The sequence below is a fragment of the Colobus angolensis genome, unplaced genomic scaffold, assembly GCF_000951035.1.
Source record: "Colobus angolensis palliatus isolate OR3802 unplaced genomic scaffold, Cang.pa_1.0 Scaffold299, whole genome shotgun sequence".
Classification (NCBI taxonomy): domain Eukaryota; kingdom Metazoa; phylum Chordata; class Mammalia; order Primates; family Cercopithecidae; genus Colobus; species Colobus angolensis.
The window spans coordinates 3,631,187-3,650,801 of NW_012116254.1; the positions used below are offsets into that span (position 1 = coordinate 3,631,187).

Genomic DNA, 19,615 nt, shown 5'->3' on the forward strand with positions numbered 1-19,615 from the left:
CGATCTCCTGACCTTGTGATCCGCCTGTCTCGGCCTCCCAAAGTGCTGGGATTACAGGCTTGAGCCACCGCGCCCGGCCTCAAATGTGTTATTTGAAACGCACATGGACTATTTGTAAAAGTTGAATATACTCTGACAATAGAGCAAGTGCCCTTAAATTTTAAAGAATTGAAATCATACAGAGTATGGTCTGTGTACAGTTAAGCTAGAAATCAATAATGAATAATTACCAGAAAATCTTAATTTTTATATTTAAAAATTAAGAAATACTTTTCTACATAACCTAGGGGTGTTGGGCATGGTGGTATGCACCTGTATTCTCAGCTATTCAAGAGGCTTAGGTAGGGAGATCAATTGAGCCCATAAGTTTGAGACCAGCTTGGGCAACACAGTGAGATTCCATCTCAAATAAATAATCTAGGGGTCAAAAGAGAAATCACAATGAAAAATTTAAAACTGTTTACCTGAATGATGATGAAAATACTACATATCCAAATTTATGGGCCAGACACAGTGGCTAATGCCTGTAATCCCAGCACTTTGGGAGGCCGAGGCAGGTGGATCACTTGAGGTGAGGAGTTTGAGACCAGCCTGGCCAACATGGTGAAAGCCCATCTCTACTAAAAATATTTTTAAAATTGGCCGGGTGTGGTGGCGGGTGCCTGTAATCCCAGCTACTCAGGAGGCTTAGGCAGGAGATTCTCTTGAACCTGGTAGGCAGAGGTTGCAGTGAGACGAGATCATGCCATTCCACTCCAGCCTGGGCAACAGAGCAAAAATTCTTCTAAAAAGAAATTACTAGGTATGCCGTAAAACAATATTGAGTGACTATAAACCAACGTGGGAGGTTTGTGAGGAACTGCTAAACTGTTTTTCACTCACCTCTCTATCAGAAAGGCTGTCCTGAGGCAGTTTTTCATCACTTTCCAGGTTCTGATGAGGTGTGAGAAGCCACTATAAGAGTATGAATTCTGAATATGGTCTGATGAGAATGGTACTTTACCTCTGTGATCTTCCTAAATTGCATAACCCCAGTTTTTCTTGAGAAAACCATAGACAAATTTCAATTGAGAGACATTCTACAGAATACCTGTCCAGTACTCCTAAAAGTGTAAAGGTCATCAAAAAAAAGTCAGAGAAACTGTCACAGCCTAGAGGACACTAAGGAGATGTAATAGCTAAATATTTTTTGTTTTTTAAAATTTTTATTTTTATTATTTTCTATTTATTTTTATTTTGTATTAGATAAATGTTGTTTGGTATCCTGGCTGGGATCCTGAAACAGAAAAGAACACTAGGTACAAACTAAAGAAATCTGAATAAAGTATGGGCTTTAGTTAATAATAATGTATCAATGTTTGTGTGATCTTTTTCACCAAGCCGCATATATAGATGCTTCTAGATTCCCTCTAGCTTACCAATGTAACACAAATTTTATCATTTCTGAGTTATATGACCTGAAAAAGTTTAGGAAGCACTAACCTAGAGAAACTCTTATACATGTACATGTGCACTAGGAGACATGTACAAGGATATTTATTGTGTCACTGTTTGTAATCATGAAGAAATGATAACTGAACCTGTCCATCAACATGACAGTAGATACTGTGATATATTCCTGCAAAAGAATGCTATGTGGGCCAGGCTTGGTGGCTTGCACCTGTAATCCTAGCACTCTGGGAAGCCGAGGCAGGAGGGTCACTTGAGCCCAGGAGTTAGAAACCAGCTGGGGCAACATAGGGAGACCCCGCTTCATACAAAAATTAGCTGTGCATGGTGGTGCACACCTGTAGTCCCAGGTAATTGGGAGGCTGAGGTGGGAGGATCACTTGGGCCTGGAAAGTTGAGGCTGCAGTGAGCCATGTTTGTGCCACTGCACTCCTGGGTGACAGAGCAAGACTGTCTCAAAAAATTTATAAAAATGCTTTGTGTAGAATAAGAAAAAAATGAATAAACTAGAGCTACATATAAAAGCATGGGCAATCTCAAAAACAATGTTAAATGAAAAGATCAAGTTGGAAAAAGTTATCTACTCTTTATATACATTTTTCAAAAAACATAAATGCTGTATATTCATGGATATATACATGTGTGATAAAAATTCAAAACCTTACATGTGAATGGTGACTATCAAAACCAGGACATCTGGTACCTTTGGGGGATGGGAGTAGGATCTGTAAAGGCTATTTTGGGGATTCTGCTATACTTACACAGTTTTCTTCCTTTAAAAAAGAAAAGATCTGAAGCAAATACAGCAAAGTGTTAGGATTTGATAGACCTGGAAGGTGAATATACCAATGTATTATTCTCTACACTTACACTTGTATGATTAAGATATTTTATAACAAAATAGATACAAAATATATCCTAACTTGGATCATTCTTCAATACTTCCACTGCTGCTGCCACCATTTGACCTGGATAACTTGCAGTAGCCATCTATCTTATCTCCTTGCTTTCTCTCTCATTCCATATAACATCCAGAATAATGTTTTATAAATATAAATTAGATCTCATCATAGTTCTATTCGCAAAATTTCAGTGGGTTTACATTACTCTTAAAAATAAGAATCAAATGCCTTATCACATTTTGCAGTCCATTGTTTCAACACCCTTTGTCCCTGGTTCACTTAGTATCACTATCCTTCCTCCATTATCATTATCTATCCTCTCAAACTGCTTGATTTTCTTTATGGAATATGTCACTACCTCAAATTATATTAATTCATGTATTATGGGGATGATAAATTCCTGCACCCCCAGTCCTTTACTAGCATGTAAGTTCCATGAACGCAGGGACTTTATTCTCTACTCTATCCCCATTGCCAAGAACATTGTTTGACTCACATCAAGTATGAAATAAGTATTTTCACAACAAATGAAGAAATGAGGCCAGGCGTGGTGGCTCATGCCTGTAATCCCAGCACTTTGGGAGGCCGAGGCAGGTGGATCACAAGGTCAGGAGATCAAAACCATCCTGGCCAACATGGTGAAACCCTGTCTCTACTAGAAAGACAAAAATTAGCCAAGTGTGGTGGCTCGCACCTGTAGTCCCAGCTCCTTGGGAGGCTGAGGCAGGAGAATTGTTGAACCCGGGAGGTGGAGATTGCAGTGAGCCAAGATTGCGCCACTGCACTCCAGCCTGGGTGGCAGAATGAGACTCCGTCAAAAAAAAAAAAAAAAAAGGAAAAGAAAAGAAAGATTTATTTTCATTCAAAAAGAGAAGGGATGTCATCTCAGTGGTAAAATATGGCAGAATCAAATGTATAGAGGCTGAAAATTACTGGGTATTCTATTAACAGTAACAACACTAATAGCCAAAACCCATAAAGTATTCATCATGTGCCAGGCATTTCCAAGCACTGGAATCACATACTTTTTGGAGTGCATATCAACTTCATTTTCCTTCTTATAGGCCCTGCGGACCTATTCATATCTGAGATCCTGCATGCTAGCCACAATTGATTTGATTTGAAAGCAACACTGATTGAGAAAAGTCCATCCATTAGCCAGAGACAGCATTCTTTTCCTTGCAAGTTTGAGCTGGTTGATGTGTAGGCTAAAGAAGTTTGAAGATGAGTCATACTAATGGCAGGACACTTTTGAGTGAAGGGAACAGCTGCTGAGGCCCCTGAAGCTACACTGGTCTCTGCCCTTTCTGAAGCTTGTTGCTCAATGTTTCCTTGGCTTAATGAGATAGGTTACCCTGCTATCCTTCCAGTGAAATACACCGCCTTCATTTTTAAAACTAACAGAGCTAAGTCTCTTTGTTTTGTTAATTATTCATTCTCTTAAAAACAAAAAAAGCAAACAATCTCTAAATCAAGGAAACTTGAGTAAGGCAGTCCTTTCCACTCATTGTCTCATTTAATCCCTACCACATTATGAGAGATTATTACTGTTCCCATTTTGCATATGAAGAAACAAGGTTTGAACAGATCCAATACCTTTCCTAAAATCAGGAGTTAGTGATGGGGCAAGATTCCAGCCCTGGCCTATATGACTTCAGAGCAGAGCTCTGAACTGTTATGTGGGGCTACAGGAAGGCCGGTAATAGGACTGCAGTGGAGATGAAGTTGGGAAGACAGGGCCAACGTTGTGATACCATTCAGGGTAAATTAGAAAATAACAGTGATGGGGCAAAAACCAGATTTCACTCTATCTGTGGATAAGATCCAATAAAAGCTCTTTAGTCTTATATTCCAACAATCTTTGGCAGAGAGGATATATACCAACACAGAATGTCGGTGTGATTAAAACGCTCTCTCTCTCTTTGACAGAGTTGATAGTGTTTAAAGAATGACAGGATACATTTTTTAGAAACATAAAAAAAATGGAGTTTTAACAATATATATTCAGAGACGGCTTGTAGTTGAGTATCACAAGGTTTGCAGTTAGGCAGGCACATTTCTTGTCATTCTTGAAAACTCCCTCTTATTCTTGCATGCCTAGAGAAGCTCTGCTGAAGACAGTTTGACATAAATGAGGCTGTGAATACAGAATTCCAAGGTAGGGAGGGGACAAGGAGAGAAAGGGTTTGATGAATTAACGTATGATTTGAAGAGAGTTAATAAAACAAAAAGCTTATGATTAGCCAGAATCCCAGCATTTTGGGAGGCCGAGTTGGGACAATCACTTGAGGCCAGGAGTTTGAGACCAGCCTAGCTAACATAGCTGGACTCCTGCTCTACAAAAAAATTTAAAAATTACCTGTGTATGGTGGCACACTCCTATAGTCCCAGAAAGTTGGGAGGCTGAGGTGGGAGGATCACTTGAACCCAGGAGTTCCAGGCTGCAATGAGCTATTATGATGGTGCTACTGTACTCCCGCCTGAGAGGGCAAGACCTTGTCTCCAAAAACAAAGAAAGTTATTAAAAAACACTCAGAATTCCAACATTTTGGGATGCAAGGTGGGTGGATCACCTGAGGTCAGGAGTCTGAAACCAGCCTGGCCAACATGGCGAAACCTCATCTCTAATAAAAATACAAAAATTAGCCAGGTGTGGTGGCAAGCACCTGTAAACCCAGCTACTGGGGGTAGGGATGGTGGGTCTACTGAGGCAGGAGGATCGCTTGATCCCGGGAGGTGGGGGTTGCACTGAGCTGAGATCGTGCCACTGCACTCCAGCCTGAGCAACAAAGCCAGATTCCATCTCAAAACAACAACAACAACAACAACACCCATTCAGAAATCACCTTACAAAACATCCTTGCTGTCACAGAAATAATAAGTGGAATAATTGGTTTTCTCCAACTAAAATTGGATTGTATTTTTTCAATACTTTAAAAAATAATGTGCCTTGGAGGTGGGGAAGGGTGGGGAGGAAAAGCAAAAAATGAAAATAAAAATAATGTGCCTTGGGAAACATAGGCACATGGGGAAAATAGGCTTGAGCTCTATTTTCATATCCACCAAATAGTCAAATTTTGTTTCTTTTTTTTGAGACAAGTCTCACTCCTATTGAGTTGTTGGGACTACAGGTGTGTAAATAATTTCTTCAAAAAAAGTTCTGCTTTCTTCCATTTTGGAGTCAATTTTGCACATATTAGAATGCTTAATGTTACCCTAAAAAGACTCTGTTTATTTTTGTTTTCCAGCTGTCACATCTAAAGTTTTGGTGTGGCAAAAGGAATAGCACTCGAATATAAAATTTTCTTTTTAATTCTCAGCAAGTCAAGTTGCTTCTATAGAAGAGTGCCTACCCTTACAGGTGGAGCAATGGTGAGCGCACGCTTGGACAAGGGAGGGGAAGGGGTTCTTATACCAGATGCACGTGACCCCTGCTGCTGTGTCCTTCCCCTATTGTCTTGGGTTAGACCGCACAGGCTTGACTAATTCCAATTGGCTAATTTAAAGAGAATGACAGGGTGAGTCATTTGGCGGGAGTCAGGGCAGAGCTGGTAGCCGGTAATCGGAATGAGTTAGGGTGGAGTAGGTAATTGAAAAACATTGCTTTATGAGGAAGTTAAGTTTAAAAGTAGAAGGCAAACAATTGAACATACTAACATATTAATTCTTTGAAAAGAAATTTAGAACTCATATCTAACACACCCTTTTGTTCTCCATATATTTCATCTTGGATAGTTTCTACTGTTACATCACCAAGTTCACTGATCCTTTTTCTGCAATTATCATCTGCTATTAAGCTCACCCAGTAAATCTTTAATTTCAGAAGTTCATTTTAGGTCGGGCGCGGTGGCTCACACCTGTAATCCCAACACTGTGGGAGGCCGAGGCAGGTGGATCACGAGGTCAGGAGATTGAGACCATCTTGGCCAACGTGGTGAAAACCCGTCTCTACTAAAATACAAAATTTAGCCAGGCGTGGTGGCGTGTGCCTGTAATCCCAGCTACTTGGGAGGCTGAGGCAGGGGAATCGCTTAAACTCGCGAGGTGGAGGTTGCAGTGAGCTGAGATTGCACCACCGCACTCCAGACTCCAGCCTGATGACAGAGCAGGACACTGTCTCAAACAAACAAGTTCGTTTTGTTCCATTATAATATCTTCTATGTCTCCTCATTATGCTCATAGTTTTCCTTTCTTGACCACAATAATAGTTATTTTAAAGTCCTTGTCTGCTATTCTATCATCTCTGTAATTCCTGGATATGTTTCTAATGATTTATTTTTCTCCTGTTCATTGGTTGGATATTGTTGGATGTTGGATGTTGTGAATAAGATGTTGAGTACCTAAATTTTGTTTTCTTCCTTTAAAGAATGCTGGGTTTTCTTTTGTTAGGCACTTTTGAGGCTTGTTTTAAACCTTGTCAGGGTTTGGTCAACAGGATTTGGAATAGTACTCTGACTACTCCAACTATGAATTTCTCTCAGGCCTGTGTGAGTAATGCTAATTTTTCTACTTGCAGCTCTCTGGAAGTTGTTCTTTCCATGTTTTTTGATGTGTATGGTCTCATGGACTTTCATCCTTTGCACACACAAGTTAGAATTCATCCAAAGACACAAGGAGACTCCTATACAAATTTCTAGAAGTCTTTTTCTGTGTACTCATTCTTTTCCAGTAATTTTGTCAGGCATTTGAACTACAGCAACTCAGTCTTGAATAGGAGTTGGGTAAAATGAGGCTGAGAACTACTGGGCTGCATTACCAGAGGGTTAAGGCATTCTAAGTCACAGGATGAGATAGGAGGTCAGCACAAGATACAGGTCATAAAGACGTTGCTGATAAAACAGGTTGCAGTAGAGAAGCTGGCCAAAATCCACCAAAACAAAGATGGCAATGAGAGTGACCCCTGGTCGTTCTCACTGCTACACTCCCACCAGCACCGTAACAGTTTACAAGTGCCATGGCAATGTTAGGAAGTTACCCTATATGGTCTAAAAAGGGGAGGCAAGAATAATCCACTCCTTGTTTAGCATATAATCAATAAATAACCAAAAAATGGGCAGCCAGCAGCCCTCAGGGCTGCCATGCCTACGGAGGAGCCATTCCTTTACTTTCCTAATAAATTTGCTTTCACTTTATGGAGTCACCCTGAATTTTTTCTTGTGCAAGATTTAAGAACCCTCTTTTGTATCAGGTCTGTATCAGGACTGCTTTCTTCTGTTAACAATTTGTCCTGCAAGTTTAACCTGATTCAGCATCCCCAAACTTCTATCTCTCAACTTAGTGAAGCTAACATGCTCTATTTTTGTTCCTTCTTCCTGTACTAACGTCTAAAAAGTACTTCCACACAGAAATCTAGCATGATTGCAGGGCTCACCTTAATTGTTTTTCTTCCCTCTTGTATCTCATTTCTGTGATGCCTATTGTCTTATTTGCAAAAACTATTTATCTTGTTTAGTTTGTTGTGTAATGGTCTAGTTTTCTAGTTGTTTTGAGTAGCAGATCTAGTCCAGTACTAGTTATTTGATATGGCCAGAGGAAGAAGCTCTTTGAAAACATTTCTGTAGCAAATTTCTTTCTTCAAAATGAAATCTTACAGAATAAGGAGTGAAAAAGAGAATCAGTTTTTTGTTCAATAAATATTTCCTGATTCCATTAGCTATACTAAGCATGATGAAATAATAAGTTTTTAAAAAGTACCCTCAAGGAAGTTTCAGACTAGTACTGTTTTTCAAACTTCAGTTTGTGAATGCTAGAGGATTATTACATAACAGTGAGCATTTTAAAGAAGAGAAGCAGAGAATATCAAAGGGCATCACAATAGTAAGCGTAAGTATTTCAATAAACTTGAGTTCAATTTGTTATATACCTATATCCTGGGTCCTCATGTAAAATGTATTTCCTTTTTTTTTTTTTTTTTTTTGAGACAGAGTCTCACTCTGTTGCTCAGGCTGGAGTGCAGTGTCATGATCTCAGCTCACTGCAACCTCTGCACCCCCAGTTCAAGTGATTCTTCTGCCTCAGCCTCCCGAGTAGCTGGGACTACAGGTTAATGCCACCACACCTGGCTAATTTTTGTATTTTTAGTAGAGATGGGATTTCACTATATCGGCCAGCATGGTCTCGAACTCCTGACCTCTTGATCTGCCTGTCTGCCTTCCTCGGCCTCCCAAAGTGCTGGGATTACAGGCGGGAGCCACCGTGCCCAGCTGTAAAATGTATTTCTTATTGTGTTACTTTTTTTTTTTTTTTTAAATTGAGACAGAGTCTTACTCTGTCACCCAGGCTGGACTACAGTGGTGTGATCTCGGCTCACTGCAACCTCTGCCTCCCATGTTCAAGAGATCCTCTTGCCTTAGCCTGCTAAGTAGCAGGTAATACAGGCATGTGCCACTACCCCTGGTTAATTCTTGTGTTTCCAGTAGAGATGAGGTTTCACCATGTTGGCCAGGCTGGTCTTAAACTCTTGACCTGAAGTGATCTGCTTGCCTTGGCCTCTCAAAGGGCTGAGATTATAGGTGTGAGCCACCCTGCCTGGCTTTGTTTTTGTTTTGTTTTGTTTTTTTGTTTGTTTGTTTTTGAGACAGGGTCTTGCTCTGTCACCCAGGCTGGAGTGCGGTGGCATGACCACGGCTCACTGTAGCCTTGTCCTCTGGCGCTCAAGTAACTGAGACTACAGGCGTGCCACCATGCCTGGCTGATTTTTTTAATTTTAGTAGAGACAGGGACAAACCCTGTCTCTACTACAACATACTGCTGTCCTGGCTGGCCTCAAATTCCTGGGCTGAAGTGATCCTCCTGCCTCAGCCTTCTAAATTGCTGGGATTACAGGTGTGAGCCACCGCACCTGGCTAAAATATATTTCTTAATATGCTTCCTGCTTAGAAAAGTTTGAAAGCTAATGATCACGTGGAGGAGATTCTCTAGAAAAACTATCTTAAATTTGGAAATAAGGCAAAAAGGAACACAGCATGTTTCTTCAGTGTTCTACTGTTTAGGAAGCGCAGTCAAGGATCAAGCATCATTTAAGAGTTCCAGTCACTGGGCGCAGTGGCTCACGCCTGTTATCCCAACACTTGGGAGACTGAGGCAAGTGGATCACCTGAGGTCAGGAGTTCAAGACCAGCATGGCCAACATGGTGAAACCCCGTCTCTACTAAAAATACAAAAATTAGCCAAGCGTGATGGTGGATGCCTGTAATCCCAGATACTCAGGAGGCTGAGGCAGAGAATTGCTTGAACCCGGAAGGTGGAAGTTGCAGTGAGCCAAGATCACGTCATGGCACTCCAGCCTGGGCGAGGAGACTCCATCTCAAAAAAAAAAAAAAGTTCCAATCAAGTATTATTTGATTATCTACAGCACCACCATCCAATAGGACTGGCAGTGATGGAAATGTTTTATATCTGTGCTGTTCAATACAGTAGCACTAGATACATGTGACAATTGAATACTTGAAATGTGTCTAGGGTAACGGAGGAATTAGATTTTTGATTGTATTTAATTTGTTAAAATTTAAATGAAAGTGGCCAAAAGTAGAGGAATGTGTCTTTATTTGACTTCGAGACTTACTCTTAATTAAGGACTCTTAGTCGAATAATGTTGACTAACAGATTTGTGTCCCTCAGAAAAGACAATTTCAAAGGTTATAGTTTCATTGCCTTGTAAGACATTAACAGGTTTTGTATCTAATCTAGCAGTCTTATAAAGTTGGCCCTCTGTATCCACAGGTTTGGCATCTGGGGATTCAACCAACTAAGAATTGAAAATATTAAAATAAAAATAAATAGTACAACAATAAAAATTAATACAAATAAAAATGCAGTAGAGTGACTATTAACACAGAATTTACATTGTATTAGGTATTAAGTAATCTAGAGATGTTTTCAAGTATACGGGATGAGTTGGAAGCAGTGGTTCACACCTGTAATCCCAGCACTTTGGGAGGTCAAGGGGGGGTGGATCACTTGAGGTCAGGAGTTCGAGACCAGTGGTTCACACCTGTAATCCCGGCACTTTGGGAGGTCAAGAGGGGGGTGGATCACTTGAGGTCAGGAGTTCGAGACCAGCCTGGCCAACATGGTGAAACCCCATCTATACTAAAAATACAACAATTAGCTGGATGTGGTGGTGGGTGCCTGTAATCCTAGCTACTCAGGAGGCTGAGGCAGGAGAATCACTTGAACTAGGAAGGCGGAGGTTGCAGTGAGCTGAGATCACGTCGCTGCACTCCAGGCTGAGCAACAGAGTGAGACTTTGTCTCAAAATAAATAAATAAATAAAAATAAAAAATAAAGTATATGGAAATTAGCTGGGCCTGGTGGCATGTGCCTGTAACCCCAGCTACTCAGGAGACTGATGCAGGAGAATTGCTTGAACCCAGGAGGCAGAGGTTGCAGTGAACCAAAATTATGCCACTACACTCCAGCCTGGGTGACAGAGCAAGACTCTGTCTCAAAAAAATAAAAAATAAATAAATACATAAAGTATACAGGAAGATGTGCGTACTTATATGCAAGTAGTATGACATTTCATATGAGGAACATAAGCATCCCCAATTTTGGTATCAGTGGGAACCATAGAACCAGTTTCCAGTAGATGCTAAGGGATACTCTACTAACATTGTTTTCTAAAAATGTCTGTAAATATTCAGTTCCTTATAATGTTCTTTAAACCAGTTTTACCATCTTATTGGCTCCCTCATTAATGAGTTAGGCAAAATCATTCACAGGTGTTCATTCATATCAAAGAATCACATTTTTAACTTTTTGAAAGCCATATGTCAAAAAACAATGTGATAAGTGCAATATGAAAGTATGTTGTGGAATCAGGAACTAATTTGTTCTCTGCCTAAGCTTCACCTAAGATAAGTATAGTTGATTGTTAGGAGAAAATGCCATTGAATTATCCCAGAAGGTGATTTTTGAACTGTCTTAGCAGGCAATACATTTTTCTTTTTCTTTCCTTTCCTTTTTTTTTTTTTTGAGACAGTCTTGCTCTGTCGTGCAGGCTGGAGTGCAGTGGCGAGATCTTGGCTCACTGCAAGCTCTGCCTCCCGGATTCACGCCATTCTCCTGCCTCAGCCTCCCGAGTAGCTGGTACTACAGGTGCCCGCCACCACGCCCCAGCTAATTTTGTGTGTGTGTGTGTGTGTATTTTTTAGCAGAGACGGGGTTTCACCATGTTAACCAGGATGGTCTCGATCTCCTGACCTCATGATCTGCCTGCCGAGGCCTCCCAAAGTGCTGGGATTACAGGCGTGAGCCACTGCACCCAGCCGATATAGACTTTTTCTTATGCAGCAGGGATGAGAGTGGTCCTTCAAGCCAAAGAACTACTCATCAGTCATTCACAAGCATTGTAAGCAGTTCGCTTGTGTTAGAGTGGGGTTGCCTGTATCCAGGTGGGAATTAGAGGTGAGCCTAGACAGGAAGGGTAGAAGCAAGGCATAGTGAAAAGAGCACTGGCTTCAGTCAGGAAACAGATTTGCATCCTAACTCTACCTAGAGCTACTTATTTGGATTTTTGAGCCTGTTTGCATAACTGTAAATTGGGGCATTAATAATTTCTCCATGTTGTGTTAGGATTATATTAGATAGCCAAGTAAATCACATAGTACATTGGTGCTGTAGATGTTTAATAAATTACAGTTATAATTATTAATTATAAAGTGGTCAACAATTTCACATGGTGCCATGTTGGAATAAGATAAATAATATTAAATAATCTGTAATCGGATTTCCCAATCAGGAAGTTATTGACGACTCTGGCAAGAACTGCTTCAAAGGAGCAGGACCAGAATGTGTTGAGAAATGGACGGAAGGTGAGGAAATGAGGAAGCGGATAGCTAGTCCTTTCAGAAACCTTGCCCTGAATGGGAGAGAGGTGATTCAGTTCAACACTTATGAGAATCTTTTTTTGTAGATTGAGGAGACTTGAATATTTTTGTATCCTGCAGGGAGAAATGGATGAAGAAGACCGAAGATAATGATGAAGGAATGATTTGGAATAGGATTCACAGCAAGAGAGACAGAAGGGAAAGACATTGAAGAAACAGACTAGTTAACACTATGAAGAAAATGGAGCAGAGGAAAACACGTCCATGTTTTTCAACTTTAATGAGAACAGGTCTGATGTGAAGGGAGTTGGAGGAGAAGGGAAAGTTTGATGATGCACAGTATGCATCCCAGAAGGCTCTTGACAACCAAAGTGTCCACAGCAGATTCGTCCAGTCTAGGTAGACCATGCATAGAGAATTTCAAAGAAAAGCAGAAGGGATTTCCAAACCTTTACCCTAATCCAGGGAGGAGAAGACGGGACGTCAAAATATGGTCTTGAGTATGGAAGCCTTGGGTCGCAAAGGCCTGAACAACTGCTGAAATCAAGGACAAATATTATGGTATATAGCCCTGGGTCAACTTGTATTTTAGAAACGAATTAAGAAAACCAAAACAATTGCAAAGCCCGCCCCATGCTCTACCAATCTTCCCTCCTCGATCTCTTCATTGGCCAGCGTCACGCAAACACTCTGGATTAAATATGCATGGTCTAACACTGATTGGCATGTTGAAGAATCCGTCTGTGGCCAGCGATTGGCGGGCGTGTCTAGGCTCTAGCCAATCCGGAAAGGGGCGGGCTGGTTAAGCGTCAGGTTCCTTAGATCCACGGGTCAGCCCAGTAACTGACTCCTCTTCTCCCTTCTCTCGGGTCCTAGCAGAGTGTCTAATGGAGCTTTCCTACCAGACCCTCAAATTCACGCATCAGGCGCGGGAAGCGGTAAGGAACGCATATATAAAAAATACTTATATCAAGAGCACCTCTCCTCCTGTTGCTGCAGGCCGATTCCGAGTCTCCGGTTGCTATGGCGACAGAGTCCGCTACTAGAGCAGCTCAAACGCAGTGAGAGGCGCTTAGTCCCTGTGGTTAAATCCCTGGTTTGTAGCCGTGAACGGGGGGAAAAATAAATGAGACGCAGGCGGGTTTGGGGATGATAACGGGTCGGATGAAAGGGACGGCAGGGTCGGTTCCTGATTGAGGAAATGAGGTATTGAGTGTTATTAGACGCTGGATCTTGATTGGGTGAATGGATTTGGGGAGTGGTCAAAATTAGATTGTTGAAAGGCAGTAAAACATTGATCTGGGAGTGAGTTAGAATATTGGCTTCTGATCTTGATTTACCATTACTAAGGCGAGAGATCTTAGGCATTTAATTCCCTTCTTGGGCTTCAGTTTCTCCATTTGAAAGTCAGGGAATTGGACTGTAATCTTTTTCACACGAAGATTATATGAGTTATAAAATACATTAATGGTCTGTATCATCTGCTACTGGCCAGCAATTCTTTCCACAGCGATGAACATGAATTGAGGACACACTTGTCTGCCAGGCACTGGGGAGATAAAAACAACGTGGGGGCGGAGGGAAGGAAAAATAAAATTAAAGTTAAAAAATACGTCTACCTGGATCTCATTCCCAGAGGTTCAGAATTACTGGCTTGGGATGAGCCCTATGCGTCAGTATTTTTAGAAAGCTCAACAAGTGATTACCGTGTGTAGCCAAGGTTATGAACCAGAGCTCTAGTATCTCCTACCTTTTAAAAACTAATAATACACAAAAAGGTAACCCTCTGTTTTGCTTCATACCCCTCTACAGTTACCAACCTCTGTTTATTTCTCTCCACCTTCTAGAAAGGGTTGGCTACACATGTTGTTGCTACTTCCTTACCTCCGGATTGTACTTAAGCCTATTTCAATCTGAGCATGAACTATCTGCCTCAGAATCTTCTGGGTTACCCTTTATTAGAGCAGATTCTTGGGCCTCACCAAGACACTGAATCAGAAACCCCCTGGGATGGTTTCTTGAAACTTGCACTTTAAGCACGAACTGCACATTTGAAAAACACAGCTGTAAACTTTCTCATATATTTTCACGACTTCTAGTACTATCTTTTATAAATTTATCTTTTTGGAGACAGAGTCTTGCCAGGCTGGAGTGCAGTAGCATGATCTCAGCTCACTGCAGCCTCCACCTCCCGGGTTCAAGTGGTTCTCCTGCCTCAGCTTCCCGAGTAGCTGGGACTACAGGTACGCGCCACCATGCCCGGCTAATTTTTTGTATTTTTAGTGGAGACGGGGTTTCACCATGTTGCCCAGGTTGGTCTCAAAATTTCGAGCTCAGGCAATCTGCCCCCCTTGGCCTCCCAAAGTGCTAGGATTTCAGGCATGAGCCACTATGCCTAGCCAACTTCTTCCTCCTCCTCCTCCTCCTACTCCTCTTCTTCATCTTCTTCCCCTTCTTCTCCCTCTTCTTCTTCTTCTTTTTTTTTTTTTTGACAGACTTTTGCTTTTGTTGCCCAGGCTGGAGTGCAATGGTGTGATCTCAGCTCACTGCAACCGCTGCCTCCCAGGTTCAAGCGATTCTCCTGCCTCAGCCTCCCAGCTGGGATTACAGGCATGTGCTACCACAGCTATTTTGTTGTTGTTGTTGTTTGTTTGTTTGTTTCAGCAGAAATGGAGTTTCTCCATGTTGGTCAGGCAGGTCTCGAACTCCTGACCTCAGATGATCCACCTGCCTTGGCCTCCCAAAGTGCTGAGATTACAAGCGTGAGCCACCGTGCTTGGCCAAACTTCCAATACTATCTATATGCTAAAAACTCCCCCGAACTACCTCGACTGGACTTCTTCGTTAAGCCCCAGACCTATGACCCAGAAGATAGAAGATAAAATGTGGAGAGGACAATGGATCAACTGATTACTTGACATATCCACTGGGGTGTTGCAAGTATCTGCATTGTCTGCACTGTGTGTATGTGTGTGTGTGTGTGTGTGTGTGTGTGTGTATGTGTTTGAGACAGGGTTTCACTCTTTCACTCAGGCTGGAGTGCGGTGGTGCGATCACGGCTTACTGCAGTCTCAACCTGCTCAAGGGATCCTCCTGCCCCAGCCTTTCAAGTAGCAGGAACTACAGGCATGCACCACCATGCCCGGCTAATTTTTCTGTATATTTAGTAGAGATGGGTTTTGCCATGTTGCCTAGGCTGATCTTGAACTCCTAGGCTCAAGTGATCCTCCTACCTCAGCCTCCCAAAGTGCTGGAATTAATAGGCATGAGCCACTATGCCTTGCATCTTAACTTGTTTAACGACTACTTGTTCTCCTCCTTCTCCTTTTCCTTTTCTCCTTCTCCTTTTTCTTCTTTTCTTCAACAGGGTCTCATTCTGTCACCCAGGCTGGAGTGCAGTGGTGTGATCTCAGCTCACTGCAACCTCAGTCTCTTGGGCTCAAGTGATTCCCCCACCTCAACTTCCCAAGAAGCTGGAATCACAGGCATGTACCACCACACTCGGTTGAATTTTGTATTTTTTGTAGAGAGTTTCACCATGTTACCTGGGCTGGTCTCAAACTCCTGGGCTCAAGTGATCCACCTGCCTTGGCCTCCCAAAGTGCTGGGATTACAGGCATGAGCCATTGTGTCTGGCTTAATGCTTCACTTTTTACTGTCCTCTCTAAAACCTGTACCTTTCCCAGTCTCTCCATTGGGGAAACCACCCCAATGAAACCACCATTCATCTGATTGCTGAAATCAGAATTCTGGGGGTCATCCTTAGCTCTTTCTTTCTCCTAGTCCCTCCCCTCTGTCCTCTACAAGAGGAAGACATCAGCAAATTTTATTGATTCTACTTCTATAATGTATCTTTAATAATCCATATCTTCACATCCACCTCCTGATCTGAACCTCCATACTCTCTCACTGGAACCACATTAATAGCGTCTTAGCTATTTCCCATTGGTTTTTGCCTCTCTCTAGTCCATTCTTCATCCAACGATCAGGGTGATTTCCTTAAAATAGTGCCACTCTTTTAATGGGGTCCTTTTAATGGCTTTCCATTACACTTGTGATAAACCCTCCAAATCTTGACAAGACCTACAAAGCACTGCAATAAAGCTCAACCTCTACCTCCATGCTCTTCCTCTCCATTTTCTGTGTTGCCTCTCAGTGCTCCAGCCACATTCTCCCTAATCTGACGTCTCACAACTCCTTATAGTCTATACCATATATTTAGTATTTAATTGGATTAATTATATTATCTGTTGCTTGCATGTAATAGATAATATAAATTTCTTGAAACTTGAAAGCAAGACAGGAACCCAAGCCTTATTTTTTGTTTTAGTCCCTAGATGGTGCTAAGAGCAATATTTAGGTATGCACACTGATGGTTTGATCTCTTGGGGTCTATGTGCAAGGAACTGTGCTGAGTAGGGATCTGGAGAAGCTGGAGGAGGGAATGTGATCCAGTGTGTTAGATATAAAGAGGGCTGCACGTCCACAAGACACTCTGATCACCTACATCATCTACTGTATTGAGATTTTCAGAATATTTTCTTTGTATTTGGTTTATTTTCGTTGTTTCAAATTATTTATTTACACATATTTTCAATTTTTAATTTTTAACAAAGTAATAGCACATCATTTAAAATTATAATAGTTCAACAAAAATTGAGAAAAGAGTCTCCTGCTTCACCTCACCTGACCCTTAATTAATTACTGCTCCCCAGAAGCAACTACTTCGACTTCTAGCAGCTTCTTCAAAATAACATGTTTATACTCTTTTTTTTGAGATGGAGCTTTGCTCTTGATGCCCAGGCTAGAGTGCAATGGTGTGATCTCAGCTCACTGCAACCTCCGCCTCCTGGATTCAAGTGAATCTCCTGCCTCAGCCTCCCGAGTAGCTGGGACTACAGGTGCCCGCCACCACGCCTGGCTAATTTTGTATTTTTAGTAGAGATAGGGTTTCTCCATTTTGGCCAGGCTGGTCTTGAACTCCCAACCTCAGTTGATCTGCCTGCCTCGGCCTCCCAAAGTGCTGGGATTACAGGCATGAGCCTCCACCCCAGGCCCCAGTTACTTTCTTTCTTTCTTTTTTAGAAACTGACAGTCTCTCCCAGGCTGGAGTGCATTGGCATGATTTAGCTCATGGCAGCCTTGAATTCTTGGGCATAAATGATCCTACCACCTCAGCCTCCCAAGTTGCTGGGACTACAAGTGTGCACCACCTCACCTGGTTAAACTTTTTATTTTTTGTAGAGACAGATCTCACTATGTTGCACAGGCTGGTTTCAAACCCCTGGCCTCGAGTGATCTTTCCCCATCTACCACCTTGGCCTTCTAAAGTGCTGGGATTATAGGCATGAGCCATGGCACTCAGCCTGCAGGTATAGTTTTTTTTTTTTTTTTTTTTTGTTAGGTGAAGTCTCACTCTGTCACCCAGGCTAGAATGCAATGGCACGATCTTGGCTCACTGCAACCTCTGCCTCCTGGTTCCAGCGATTCTCCTGCCTCAGCCTCCCGAGTAGCTGGGACTCTAGGCGCATGCCACCATGCCCGACTAATTTTTGTATTTTTAGTAGAGATGGAGGTTTAACCATGTTAATCAGGCTGATCTCGAACTCTTGACATCATGATCCACCTGCCCGGGCCTCCTGAGGTGTTGGGATTACAGGCGTGAGCCACCGCCGCCATCCCAGGTATGTTTTTTATTAATGGCTGAATGTTCCTTTTTCACTGTATCTTGTTCTTGCAAGATGTCATGGTTTCTTTCATCTCTCTGAGGAGATTTTCCTTTCCTTCCTGCCTGCCTGCCTTTCTTTTTCTTTCTTTCTCTCCCTTTTTCTTTCTTTTGTTTCCTTCCTCCCTTCTCTTTGTTTCCTTCCCTCCCTCCCTGCTTCCTTCCTTCCTTTCTTCTTCTTCTTCTTTTTTTTTTTTTTGAGACAGAGTCTCCCTCTGTCACCCAGGCTGGAGTGCAGTGGCGCGATCTCGGCTCACTGCAACCTTCGACCCTCCAGGTTTAAGCAATTCTCTGCCTCAGCCTCCAGAGTAGCTGGGATTACAGGCGCATGCCACCACGCCCTGCTAATTTTTTTGTATTTTTAGTAGATACGGGCTTTCACCATCTTGGCCAGGCTGGTCTTGAACTCCTGACCTCATGATGCACCCGCCTCGGCTTTCCAAAGTGCTGGGATTACAGGCATGAGCCACCGCGCCCGACCTCTTTTTCTTCTAACATTTTGTCTGTTTCCCCTTATGTTCCTTTTTCTATTTTTAAATTTGTAGTTTTGTCTTTCATGTGGGATATTTTCCTCAAAAGTCAGTGATACATGGTTGTCCATTTATTTTTAAGAATGAGACACCTAGGCTGGGCATGGTGGCTCACACCTCTAATGCCAACACTTTGGGAGGCTGAGGCAGATGGAGTACTTGAGGCCAGAGGTCGAGACCAGCCTGGGCAACGTGGTGAAACCCTGTGTCTACTAAAAATACAAAGTTAGCTGGGCATGGTGGCACCGCCCCTGTGTCAGAGGTGGGAGGGTCGCTTAAGTCCAGGAGTTTGAGACCAGCCTGGGCAACATAGTGAGACCTCATCTCAACAAAAAATAAGCAAAATGAACTGGGCATGGTGGCAAGTGCTGGTGGTCCCAGCTACCTAGAAGGCTAAAGTGGGAAGATCACTTGGGACCGGCAGGTTGAGGCTGCAGTGAGCCGTGATCACACCACTGCACTCCAACCTAGGCAACACATGGAGACCCTGTCTAAAAAAAAAAAAGAAGAAGAATGAGACACCTAAAAGTTAGTTAGAATTTGTGTGTTTTAGAGGAGACTTGTCTCATAATGACAGTTTTTCTTTAGGATGATCAGGTACTAGGGCCCTTTTCATTGGGGGATGCCAAATGTCAGTTATGTGTAGGCCTTTTTTCTGAGGCCTTCAATTTCTATGCTCTCCTTCAGGGAATAAGGGCAAAAAAGTTTGGATGCCAGCAATGTTGGAGGGAACAGAGGAAGACTTTATGGGGGTGAAGGCAGGGAATGGAAGGTGGGGTTTCACCTCTCTTCAGTATATAGGCTTCCACTGAATTATCCGTTTCTTCAGGTAGTCCTGGTAGTCCTGGTAGTCCAGTCTTCTGCCTGGGTAGGGGAGGAATTGTAACTTAGTTAGAGAATGGGAGGGAATCTGAAATACTCTGTTCAGCATGTTCTTTATACCTCACTTCTGCCCTTGGAGGTGCCTGATGACTGCAGAGGAACCTGGTGTCCTCATTTCTGTAACACTCTAAGGTTCTGCCATAGATATATGTTTTCTCTTTTTCCTTCTTTTCTTTTTCTTTCTTTCTTTCTTTTTTTTTTTTTTTTTCCTGAGATGGAGTTTTGCTCTGTCACCAGGTGGGAGTACAGTGGCATGATCTTGGCTCACTGCAACCTCCGCCTCCTGGATTCAAGTGA

At 42.4% G+C, this 19,615-nt stretch overlaps 1 protein-coding gene and 1 long non-coding RNA gene across 2 annotated transcripts in view; both read left to right on the top strand.

The window, feature by feature from the left end:
- The window catches only part of LOC105517003, a 23,335-nt gene extending 10,842 nt beyond the window's left edge, over positions 1–12,493 (top strand). The window contains exons 2-3 of the long non-coding RNA XR_001002590.1: positions 7,066–7,072; positions 12,268–12,493. This is a non-coding gene — a long non-coding RNA (uncharacterized LOC105517003). The remainder of the gene's footprint in view (positions 1–7,065; positions 7,073–12,267) is intronic.
- Positions 12,494–13,008: 515 nt separating this feature from the next.
- KATNAL2 (katanin p60 subunit A-like 2) overlaps positions 13,009–19,615 on the top strand; it is a 93,927-nt gene continuing 87,320 nt past the window's right edge. The window contains exon 1 of the mRNA XM_011949353.1: positions 13,009–13,119. Coding sequence (XP_011804743.1) covers positions 13,069–13,119 — 51 coding nt within the window. The 5' untranslated portion in view covers positions 13,009–13,068. The remainder of the gene's footprint in view (positions 13,120–19,615) is intronic.